Genomic DNA, 12,942 nt, shown 5'->3' with positions numbered 1-12,942 from the left:
GCCAGCGACGCGCGCTGCCACTGGACTGGCTTTGGCAGTGGCTGTTGCTGGGCGCAAAAGTAATGCGCGTGCTGCGAACAGATAACTGCTTCGTCAGTGCCACGTGTGCCCTCTTCCGCCCTGTTCATCTTATTACACAGTGTCACGGCCAAGCACAGCTTTCCTTTCCTTCTCGTTTTATTTGACTGGCTATGAAAACCACAGCCATGAAATAAACCTCGTTCTTTTTGCTCCAGCCACCCGTCTCGTTTCGTTCTAGCGGGCTCCACCGCCGACCCGTTGGCAGGCGTCCGCCAGCTGCCGGCCCGTTGTAACAGCGCGTTTTGAATTATTTGAATGTGTAGAAACTGTATGGTTGTAGAGCTAGGTTTATATCTGACGCATGTAACTGTTCGTTTCGCAATGAAAACTCGTACATATGCACTTGAAAAATGTCAAAGGTACATATATGTACAGCGGATGACCAGAGGATCATACCGCGCCGGACCGACTCATACGTCCAAAAGAGTGAATCCACAGGACTTTCGCCGGTTCGCAAGTGATGGACGTCCAAAAGCGAAAATCCGCAGGACCTCCGATGGTTTACTACCAGTGGACTTTGCTAATTTCCAATTATGGATGTTCGGTGTACGACCGATGGACATTCAAATTGGGTCGCGGACAGTAGCGGACGTTTGGTTCTGAAACGAATGTCCGACGGACTTCTGTGGTCCAATGGGACCGTTTCCCGATCATTGTCATTTCAGAATCCCGTCTGCGTACTACTATTCGTCTGTAGTGCAGAACTCCATGACCAGCACTGACATCAGCAGAGTTCTTTTAGCTGTCCGGAAAGGCGTCACCTCCATGACACCGATAACTGCCGACTTATGGAATGAACATATTGCAGCTACCGTCAAGATCATGAACCTGCGCTTCATAGTGATCGTCGGGTACGTACCCTCGCGTGTCATCTTTGACGCTGACCACCTTCAACATATTGTAAGCAGTACTCCTGCACCGCATATCATAACGGGAGACTTCAGTGCACATCATCCTGCACGGGGAGGCACCAAATCAACAGCCAGAGGACAACAGCTATTTGATTTTGCACAGCGTAACAATTTAACTTTCCTCAACAACGGCCAGGCAATTTTTTATCAAGTTGCAAGATCCAGTGCCCTTGACACTTCTATGATCTCTGCGCACCTGTCGTCTTCAACAACTTGAAATGTCGACATAGATTCTCATGGCAGCGGTCATCTGCCTACGTACATTAAGGTTGGTGATGTTTTTTAAGCTTCTAGCGGCGTGAGGTACGCTACACAAATTGGGAAGTTTTCACAGACACAACTGAAAAAATGGAGCTCTTATACCTTCATTATGAAAACTTCATTGATGCTGTAGCACGTGCTAAAAGGTCAAGCACTAAACTATAACTCAGCCAAAAGCGTACTCAACTGCAGATGCTGAATATGAGCGACTTCCAGCAATTCGTCGCAGAGCAGAGAGAGAGCACGCAGGACGAATAATAGAGAAGACATCAGCTTTGCTAGGCGCGCACAAAAACATGTTCAGCGCCACTTGGACAAGCTGGCAAGACGGGAATGGCGATCCTTTCGCGCCAAGCTTGATCCCAGAGAGCCTCTTCCTAAGGTATGGAGCATTGTACGCAGCCTTAGTAGCCAGCCCGTGCCATCCCAATCAACCAGTGTACATTCATCGAACGTCCGAAGTATGTCCTTTACTGGATGTACGGATATCCGTGGGAGATCCGCCGACGTCCAACGGCTCTCGCACCGACCTCCGACGGAGGTACAAATATAATTATTTAGACTGCTGACAGATATCCATCTCGGATATACGACGGCGGATCTTTTGAGGATATTTGCAGGTAATGCATTCTTCACCATTATGAGGCAAGCCAGAACTACAACCACCAATCAGTGCACCTCGCAGGACCACTGGGCTTATTAAAAGCCCGCAGAGTGTCTGAAATCGGACACACACCTTGCTGTATGTAATATGCATGAATCTGTAAAGCAATCGACCAAAATGACAAAGCATATCAAAGTCTGGATGATTTTATTATGACATAAATGCCGTCTTCACGAGGAATTCATCAAGCTGACCATACATATAGTTAACGCAGCAGGAAGGAGACTGTACAGACCATGATGAATTTGTAGCCAAGCCGGGGAGTCTTCTGCAGAAAACAGTAAACACTAAGTTCAGAATACGTCATTAAAGCAAGCGAATTTGACAGACACCATTCAGTTCTATGCCGTAACTCCACCGTGCCAAGTAAATTAGTCATCTGTAGCTCTGAAAGCATGTTTACATCTTGAACAACTAGTAAGTTGTAAGCAACAGAGATGAGAATATTTCTTGCAATACAAAATATTTTGCTTTTCCAAAAAAACTGCAAAAACAAATGCCCCGCTGCAGAGCTGTGTACCAGTTCATGATAAAATGCGTTTACATTGCAAGACACCACAGCTACTCCCATAGGCAGTCACTTCCATACTGATGGTCAGAAAAATTCAAGTGTAAGAGTAGGGATCCTTACCACACCGTTGCAAGTTAGCTAATGACTTAGGCTGGGCACAAGGTACACTCATAGAGAAAAGTTTGCATTCCGAAAATATTTATGTTTGCATTGCCTCGCCAGGCAGTCAGCTGAAATTTGTTCAGTAAGATCGTGTATCCGTGTCCCCTCATGATTCTAGGCTTTTGATTAAATTGCTCTGGCTAACAGCAGAGAAAATATCTTACAAAGAACTCTCATCCCACAAATTTTTATCCATTACTGTACAAGAACACTGCAGTATAGCTAGATACCCTCCGCTGCACAGAGCAAACAGAAGGAAAGTATTCATTATGTGAGAGGGTCAAACTTGCACTGTAGTTCAAACTTACCAGTGCACGTTAAAGAACCACAGGTGGTCGAAATTTCCGGAGCCCTTCACTACGGCGTCTCTCATAGCCTTAGTCGCTTTGGGACGTTAAACCCCATAAACCAAACCAAACCAAACTTACCTGAAGGTTGCTGCTGTACGCTGCAGGTACTATATAGCTGCTAGCTTAGGTCAGTCGCATCCACACTGTATAGACAAGAAAATAAAGTATGAGAGAGCAACTTATACAGCACATTGTCAACGATGCAGCAAAACACAATCTCTGTCGAAACTACAATGCCCACAGGGTTCACTGATGAATCACGCATCAGGGCACTGGAAGCATATTTGATGATCCACAGCTGCACAGGAGTAAGGAAGAGAGGTCTGGTCACAATCTAGGAACATGTGGCTCTAGGAGTGCCATATATGGTCCTGCTATCTGGCTCAGCATTGAGCCCTGTGGGCATAACATGTTTGGCAAAGTTATACCAAAGCACTGCAAGAGCTCATTGCACTCAGTGATTGGGAAGTGAAAAATGTGACTGAAGCTCGCAAACTTAGCACAACAGTTAAGCTGTCCTAAACAATGCTACTGCACAGTGCAAAGTACTGTGTAGTGGATGGTTGGAGACTTCCATTTGGCAAGCCTAATGAACAAATTGATAAGCTGTGGAAGTATGAACAACTTTCATATGACATTTTCAACCTACCTGTGCTTTCCATGGCTTGGCATAATTAATGTAGGCACCAATACACTCGGTAGCCGGGCCTCATCCACACTGCAAAGGCAACAGAAAAGTAAGAAAAACTCAGTCGCGAAGCACTGAAAAACTAACACCATCCTGGCACTATGCTTTTCCAGCGTTCTGTTTTATCGCAATTATGAACATACGCGCAATTGCCTTAAGATTCACACCATGCAACTGCACACCGTCTCAACTTTTTTTTTTACGAACACGAGAAACGTTTGCGGCAGCTAATGCATAGTGCTTGTAACTTCCACTCCGTGGCAAACAAGTTGCACAACAGAGTCCAACTGCGTTAATGCACTTTACTCATCCCACAGCAACATCCTGAAAGTAATTTTCAAGCACAGTTACTTACCTCGCAAGTGGTAACACCATGGCCGCTTCTTTCATCCAAAGCAACAAAGCATGTCTCGGCAAGGGGTCAGGTGCAATACGACGCCGGAGCTTTTTCACAAGACCTTCAGAAGCAAACGAAGGTCTTTTCGAGCGCGTAGGTGACACATTACATTTGTAGCACAGCCAAGCAACCACAGAGCGAACAAACCGCACATTGCAGCAAAAGTAAAGGTCGAAAGGAGCACCACGCGACGAAAACCAACGAGACCATCGCGCCGCAAATATTGGCTGATAGATTGGATTAGATTGAATTTTAGGCTTACCGCTCTGCCACGGGCCCTGGTAGGAGTTTATGCGGGTTTGTTTTCATGGAAGGCAGCATGCATCATAGCATGCATGGCTACATGCACCTCGAAGGAGTGCTGAAGGATAAAAGGGCGTTAATTATGAGCACTGGCGCCAGAAACCCAAGCAATTAGTTTAATTCTCGATCTTTTACATCAACACCATAGATGAGTGATCTTAATCAATCTGAATATTAAACCAGTTGGTGGTAGAAATGTGATTGTGTGAATTTTGTCCTTTGCAAAATAGAATTTATTTTAAAATGTTTGTCTGAGGGAAAACAAAATATATATGCCATGCGAGCTCACATCCCAAGAGGGATGTTTACGGATACTCCTCTGACATCCGCCGGCGGGTGTCTGCCAGCCATTCGATAACGAACGTCCCTCGGACATACACAGAATCTCCGATGCGTATATCCGAATATGGACATACGTAGGCATGCCCTACGGACATCCCAGCCTGGCACTGGAGATTCGGACCTTACTCGGACATACCACGGATATCCGTGGTTGACTGGGATTAAATCCTTCCGAGTGCGTAGCTGTGAAAGCGAATATCTCTCGTCTCGACGCAGCGGAGGCTTTCTGTTCTAAGATCACTGCTCAATTAACAGCCATATCTGTGCCATTACCTCCCCGAAGCTTTATCCCTTCACCTAACACTGCCCTCTTTGACGAATCGTTCACTATGGATGGTTTATTTCGATGGTTTTGCCGCGGTCTGAAAGTCCGCCGCGAAATAAACCGAATTTTGTTCCTCCGTACGATTCTTTCACGCGAGGTAAACATTCCAATACCTAACTATGTTCACCCTTCTACCACCAGACGTACACGACACACTAAGGAACACTGCAGCCTACCTTTGCACGAACAAATTCATTTAAGTATAGCTCCTTCCCCCGAACCATCTCCGATTGGAACATGCTCCCAGAATTCCTTTTTCTAAATAGCAATTTTAGCAACGCATTGGAAGAACATTTCCTTGGTTAAGTTGTCTCATTTTGTATTTTTTTAATGCTGTTGTTTTTATCTTCCCTTTGTTATCGCCGAATGATGCTGTGCATTGTTTTTTCGTCTCTTTTGTGTGTTGTTAGGTTGTTTGCCCCTCCTGCTTGGGCCACATAGGCCTGCAGTATTTTGAAATAAATAAATAAATAAACTTCAAGCGGCTCTGGCAGCTACCAATAAAAGATTCTGCCCAGGACCAGATGGTGTAAGCTACACTACCCTTTCTCACTGACAACTAGGACCAAGGTTCAGCTGTTCGCAGTTTGTAATACCTCCTGGGAGTCCAGCTGCCTTGAAACGTGCTAGAAGCGTGCGCGTGTCATACCTATTCTCAAGCCTGGAAAACCATCAACTGACTTAAATGCCAACCGTCATATTGCACTTCTCAGTTACATCAGAAAACTGATGGAGAAAATGGTTCACTCCCGCCTAACCTGGGACCTGACTAATAGGGGAATTTATACCTTCCGACCATGTCTGGTTTCCGAAAGGTATGCAGCAGCATTGACATCCACCCGAGCGCAGCCATACGGCTACAAAGGAAAGCTATACAGCTTTCCCCTAAACTTTTCACCGACCGACCACAAGCATTGACGACGTTATTGCCCTTGCTAATTTTGTCAAACGCAGCAAAGCAGAGCAGTCTGTGACCATAGCTCTGCTTCTTGACGTGAAGGGAGCTTTCGATAATGTCACGCATGAGGTAATTTATTCAGCCTTACAATCAGCTGGCATTGGTGGACAAATGTATGACTGACTGTGTGACTATCTTCACGGAAGATCGATTTTTATGTCAACAAGTGAAGATGACACTGCTCTGCACCAAATATGGCGTGGAGGACCTCAGGGGGATATTAATTCCTACTCTTTTCAATATCTCACTTGTTGGCCTGGAAAAATGCTTGCCACCAACAGTTTAAATCTCCCTATATGCAGATGACATCTATGTATGGTGTTCCAGACTCAACAGACGTATTGTGCATGTCCGACTACAGAGGGCAATAAGCTGCATTGAATCATTCTTAAGTAAGCGTGGTCTCGCCATGTTGCCAGATAAAAGCTTGGCAATTGTATTCTCGAGGCGCGATCTCTCGCGCTACATGCTGAAAGTAGCTGGCACCCCAATACCGTATGTCATAAGCCATAAATTTTTGGGCGTGACATTTGACAGGTCACTCTCATGGTCCTCTCTTGTGCAACAGCTGAAAATCAAGCTCTGCTCTTACGCATCTTTTGTATGCTCTCCACCATCAGAAAAGGTTATTCTGCAACTTCATTACTATGGGTGTATGGCGCACTCCGTGAAGGTCTTTTGCGCTACAGCCTCCCAGCTCTTCAGGGTATTTCGCAAACCAATATTAAAATCCTTGAAGCCATGCAAGCTAAAGCCTTGCGAATCAGCCTCGGCCTTCCTAAAAACACCTCCACAGTGATTACTGTAGCAGAGAGCAGACGTCCATCTGCTCTCTGTTAACACAGGAGCGCCTTCATGCCCAAGCGCGGTTTGTGGCTCGTGTACCTAACCATCCCTTCGCAGAGTGCTGTATAGAGAAAGTTTCTGACATTCTTTCATCACATTACCAGCCCCTTGTCATGACCTCCTCTGCACCTTGGAGGAACGCAGGATGGCAACTCAAGACCACAGTCCCTGGCATTAAACGAAAAACGAATACCTCCGGTCCTGCACTTAAATACTTTGCTCTTGCGCACATGTATGGTTGATACAGTGCATACCGCCACATCTGCACTGGTGGCTCTGTCACATCCATCTCATTGATTGGCGTCTGGATTCTGTCAACGCGCACCACAATTTCTGCGACACTCAGTCACCACACCCCGACTACCGCTACCGAGCTGGCTGCTTTGCGAGCAGCATTTAATTACATTCTACAACAACCGCCAACTGCGTGGGTTATTTTCAGTGACTCTCGCGCTGCACTACAATCGACAAAGTCATCAGGAAGCCTTCAGGAGCAGACCTTTGATGATTTGAACAGACTACACACGGAGGCCTGTGAGCTACGTCACCGTGTTGTGCTTCAGTGGTTACCTGCTCACTGCGGCCTCGCAGGCAACGGTCGTGCTGACGGTGCAGCGAGGTCGACGCATGGTGACACCTCCTTGCTCCTACCCATACATTGAAGAAGGATGGAGGACCCCCCCACGATGTCCTGCCGATACCCTTTTCTCGTAGTGATGGCGCGAGACTTCTGACTGTTAATGGCAGATGCAACGCTCTTTGTGGTGTGATCCGCAGCGTCAATACAGACCCCTTCTTCGCACCGACCCAACTTGTGAATTTCATTCAGATGCCATGCAATTTAGACAGACTTGATCGTAATTGCCTGCACCGAATTCGTCTGGTCGTTGCCTTCACTAAATTCTATATTTATAAAATTGGTGTATCAAGTAGCCCTCTGTGCTCGACATGTGGTGTGCGCGAGGACCTTTAAGTGCTTTAGGACTCCGTCAGGACGGCCCCGTGCACCTGGAGCATGTCCTTGGACCCTGGAGTGATGCGACTTCGGCTGCGCAAGGGACAAAACTATTCTTAGTTTTTCTCAGGGACACGGGTTTAGTGGGCACCCTTTGATAATCGTGTGTTTGTGAGTGTTGAGTACGCTTGATGTCACCTTTCTTTTTTCTCTTTCTCTCTCTCTTTCACCCTCTTCTTCCACCCTCATCTGGAGTAGCATGCCAGGCTCATAAACAGGCAGACCTCTCCTTTATTCATTAAAGTCTCTCTCTCTCTCTTTCCTGCAGTGCAGCAGGGGCAACCTGGTCATGTTCCAAACAGAATACAGGGTTGCCATCACGGAGATACATCGTGAACTGGAGACACGAAGCCTCCAAGCACCAGCTCATGGGGAAGGTACCAATGCAACACCTCATCAGCAGCAGCCACTGGCATGCCTGCAGTGAAAGTGTATCACTACAACCAGAAAAGGGACGCACCCCAAGTAGCGCATCAGACCACTCTAGAGGCCCATTACAAGTGACGAGGTACTGCCGAGAAGCCATACCCCATGGAAGGCTAGACTTGTAAGAGACACTGGGAATTATATCTGCTCTCACAGTGAGAGGTGTACATGGCACTGGCCTAGGCCACAACAGGAGTCTTATTTAAAAAGCCTGTGCTGAAAGCTGGATTTATATGTGTTTTCTCACTTGAATAAAGCAGACAGTTTGGTTCCTTGCTTGGCTCAATCTACGCTGCTGTGGGTCGTGCCTGCAGCCCACAGTACGTAGAAAAGAGCTCACTTTCAACAAGTGCATAACAAGTGCATAACATATAACACGGCTTATTATCTGCACACATACCTGTCGTACTCATCCATACATAGCACTATCTGGACCCGAAATACACAACTCAAGCGCTAAAGGCACCATGGCCACCAAGGTTACGAAAAAATGACAGCAAGTTGAGCTGCTTAGCGAAAGGAAACTTCGTTTAATAAATGGTAAAAATGTTTCCATAAATCATTACATAACTGCACAAGGCACCCTTTGGAGAAACACATTTGATGTACAGTGAGGGCAAAAGTGTATAAGCACGATGGAAATGAGCGTAACACAGTATAATGACAACAATGCCCATTGTCCAAGGCCATGAGGTTCCTGGCTCAGATGCTGAATGGGTACGTACAGGACTCACCAAATGGTCACACAGTGCGAGTCTTATTTTTGCACACTGCTTGGCAAATTAATGACAGCGAACGAAACAGAGCAAAGGCAAGTGAGCCCAATCTATGCTCACAACAGTAGCACTTTCCCACACCAGTGGCAAAGCTGCAAGGCACACTGTGGCTGCGTCATATATATGCATCACTTAATACCTCCTCTCTATGTAAACGTGATAGACCCATTGATATGTACTGTTACGCTGCAGATGCTTCGTCCGATAAACACAAATAGCTTTTCACCTAACTTGGTTTGGCATTCCTTTACAGCAATCCGCACACCATGCAGGTCATTGGACATCATGCATTTCTTTCTCGTTCTATCCTTCTTTGCTTCCCTCAGGCCAAAGTTTCAGCAACATACTGGTATTGTAGCCAATGCTCCTCCAAGCCATTCAGTATAAAAACTAAGAAAAACATTTCGAACGCTTTCTCTTTGGAGCGAAAAACTGGTATTGGAGCAAGCATAGCATTAAGGTCATGTACTTTCTGCTCCAAACAGCAGTAGCTAAATTCCTCTCAAGCAGAATCTGGCTTCTGAGTTTTCTTGCATGTAAAACTAATTAGCATTTCTAATTACTGCGTCCATTGCTGCCATGAGAATACAAGCACATAAAAAGGCAACATTGTAAAATACATTCAAACTCTTCACTGTTAAGGTCAACCAAAGCTTCCAAAGCACCATGATGCAACTGCGAAAGCCAAACTACCGACACTGCACAGTTTATAGGCTTGTGAATGTTCCTTTTCGACATTCTTTGCTGTAACGTGAAACTTAAACTGTAAAGCAGCCAAGGAAACACAGCTGCATTTTGTCCAATCCCCCTTAAATATTCCTGCAGCTAAGAGACATTCTTTGCTAGTGCATATCTCTTAGAACAGAGGGGAAAACTTTACTTGGTCTGCACCTTTTCGGACAACTGCAAGAGAATACAAACATGGCATAATGCTGTAAGATGTTCTAAGGCTAGGGAAGCACACATTTTTTACACTTTAGTGAAAGGGCAGTGTTTGGAATTATTTTTAAGCTGTGGAGGTGATTAACAAGAATACAAATAAATTAACAGCAGTGATTTTGCCTACGGTTAAACAACACAGGCCAGAACAGATGGGTTATGAACCATGACTAGGTGTATGAATAAAAAAATAGTGAGGAGAGCATCAATGTTTTTTGCAGAAACTCTACAAATGAGCTCTCTAGCAAAACAACTCCACATTGGACAAAATTTATTGCACAGAACGGGGCTTCGTGAACAGCCAATAAGATATGAAAGCAGCATGAGACATTGCACTGGGCATACAGCTGCAGCTTCCTGATAACAGGCACAAAAGTGAAAAAGAAACTGCAACGTGCAGCGCATCCAGTAGTAAGGCCCTGCCAGAGAGTGCAGAAGTTTAAAACCATAGCTATTCTGTTGAGAAGTTGCAAACTTCCAGTTCCATACTGAGCCCCAGTGATGCATTTGTGGAGTTCAGAAAAAAAAAATGAGAGGAAAGACCACATATTGCACAAAGGGAATACGGCAGCCATGCTTGTCATCGGCAGCCAATCTTCATGGTCGTTTCCTCTTGCGTGACTTCACCCCCGCTGTCTCATCCAGCACGTCACTGATGCGCAAGAAGGCCCGCACATGCAGCCAGGCATCCACATCAAGCTCATCGATTTGCTTTCGCCCATCGAGTCTCTCATAGCAGACGAGTTCACTGCGCACAACGCCGGTAATTTGCCAGAAATCCATCTGCACGCGTCGCCTGCACTCTTCAAGCATTGTGTTCACTTCCGCGGGGCTGTCCTGGAGTTTAAGCAGAACATTGGACATCACCTGTGGATGCCATGACACTTGCTCGAAGGCGGCTGCTGCCCGCTTAACGAACGAACCTAGCACAAATGCCACAGCGCACTCAACAAGTGACAGGTTGCGCAGACTCAGTTGTTCGACACTCTCCCATGTGCGGAAGTTGAAGTACGAATTGATGCATATATGGGTAAGCGTGTAGCTATCAGAAAGCAGCTGAGCCAGGTTCTCAAGCAGTGCCCTGAACTCAAGGTAGCCAGCATTCAAGTAGACAAGGTGGTACAACTTCCTGCTGGCCGCCACCCACCTGCAAAGCTTGGTGACATCGCTGGACTCCATGGAACAGTTTTCGATGGAGAGTTTCTCTAGCGTTGTGTTCTTGCAAAGGCCCTCGACAACAATGTGACTGCACTCCTGAGAAATATAAAACACAAAGGAGACTTCTTTCAAGGCTCGTGTCGAAGATAAGTAGTTGGCAAGGAGGGACATGTGCTCAGTGCCAATTCTGCAATGCCTAGCTTCGAGCTCTAACCTGGTGATGTGGTCATGCAGAGTGACGGCCGTGACAATGCTGCAAAACCTCAATGGATCCAGTCCCGACAACCGGTGGTGCCCCTTGCCCAGAATCTTGCCACATGACTGCAGGGCCGATATGAATGCCTCTGGCTGCGAATCACAAGAGTCCAACCTGACCTTTTCAGCAATGTGCATGTCTCGCAATTCGCAGTAAAACGTCTCGGACGAGGACTGCAACAAGACGTCACCAAAGGTGATCTCCTCCAGAGAATGACAGGCAGTGGCTGCTTCCAAGAGCAGGCGGACCCACTTTTCGGGGAAAGAGGCTCCAGTAAAAGTGAGCCTTCGCAGCGAAGATGTCCCCCGCAAGGCCGTCATGACAGCTGAGACCATATCCTCTTCTACAAATGCAGCACTTTCACTTCCGTAAGAGAAACGAGACATCCGAACGCACTGCAGAAACTTGACCTCACGTAGGGTTGTGTTTTGAGTAGCGAGACTAGCAAAGCCCTGCAGGATGGAAGGCTGTAGGTAAAATTTTTTGATGGCCAGCGAGTGGAGAGTTGAGTTCTTCCGGAGGGCCTTAAAGACGTTCTCCAACTCGGATATATATAACCTGAAATTGCAGCAAATTACAAGGTTCTTCAGTGTTGCATTGTGAGCGAGATAATGACAAAAGGTATCTCCGCATTCACCAAGTAGCATTGAAGAGGAGATCAGGAGGCTCTCGATGCTCACATTTTTTTCCAACGACTTGACAAGCGTCACCGACTCGCAGAAAAGCCGAAAATTTGTCACATCAAGGATGCGAAGAGACTTGGAGTTGGTGACAAAGGCAGCGAAGGCATCCTCAGCAGCCTGCAAGTTGCCTGAGGTGACTACACAATCATTCCAAGACAGCTCCACAATGTGCTCAGAGTCACGTATGGCGGTGATGATGCTCTCCACTGCTGTGGTTCTCGGCGAACGCGCGCCCAGTCGAAGTCTTCTCAGCGCGTCCATTCGAAGTCTTCTCAGCACGCTCTTCCTCAATGCGTCACAGAACAGGTCAAGGTGGCCCGGCAGCATGAAATGCACCTTTTCAATTGCCTGCACGTCAAATGAAAGGCAACACAGGGAAACATTTCAGCAGAGTAGCAGAGTATGCTCATTTTGTTGTTTTAGAAGACATAACTAGCACACCTTTTTTCTTAACTTTTACACAGTTAAAAAAAACATAATTTAATGGCCACAGGCATGATTTTCCTAGACACGAAGGCCTGATGGTAAGTAGAGGGCACTAATACGCAGTGGCATGGAAGCCTCAAGACAGCATAAACCTGGCAACTGGCGTCGTCACACTGGCAAGCAGTGACATCACCAGAGCGGAGAAATCCCACTGGAAGAAGGGACGTGGCATCACCAGTCTGGTGGATGCCCGTTGCCTGGGGGAAAGTGTCATCACCAGGCCCGATTCGTCTGTGTGAAGCCTGCACCTGCCATCTGTGGCAGGCATGTATGGGAACAAGACACTGAATAAATGATTACGCACATTAGAAGAAAAACAAGAATCACAAGAACAATCAGTAACTGCGCAAAAAGGTCGGGGCAAGATAGAAGAAGCACACGGGACGAGTGTAGACTAACAGGTT

General features: G+C 46.5%; 1 protein-coding gene across 2 annotated transcripts in view; it reads right to left on the bottom strand.

The window, feature by feature from the left end:
• Positions 1-8,759: 8,759 nt before the first annotated feature.
• LOC149369477 (uncharacterized) overlaps positions 8,760-12,942 on the bottom strand; it is a 42,163-nt gene continuing 37,980 nt past the window's right edge. For both annotated transcript variants that reach the window (XM_089558849.1, XM_089558850.1), the window contains exon 4: positions 8,760-12,400. In XM_089558849.1, coding sequence (XP_089414975.1) covers positions 10,553-12,400 — 1,848 coding nt within the window. In that variant the 3' untranslated portion in view covers positions 8,760-10,552. The remainder of the gene's footprint in view (positions 12,401-12,942) is intronic.

Source organism: Amblyomma mixtum, chromosome 1 (assembly GCF_055824585.1).
Source record: "Amblyomma mixtum isolate Tamu chromosome 1, ASM5582458v1, whole genome shotgun sequence".
NCBI classification, from domain to species: Eukaryota; Metazoa; Arthropoda; class Arachnida; order Ixodida; family Ixodidae; genus Amblyomma; species Amblyomma mixtum.
The sequence above is the reverse complement of the archived record's forward strand: the minus strand, read 5'-3'. Positions and strand labels throughout refer to the sequence as shown.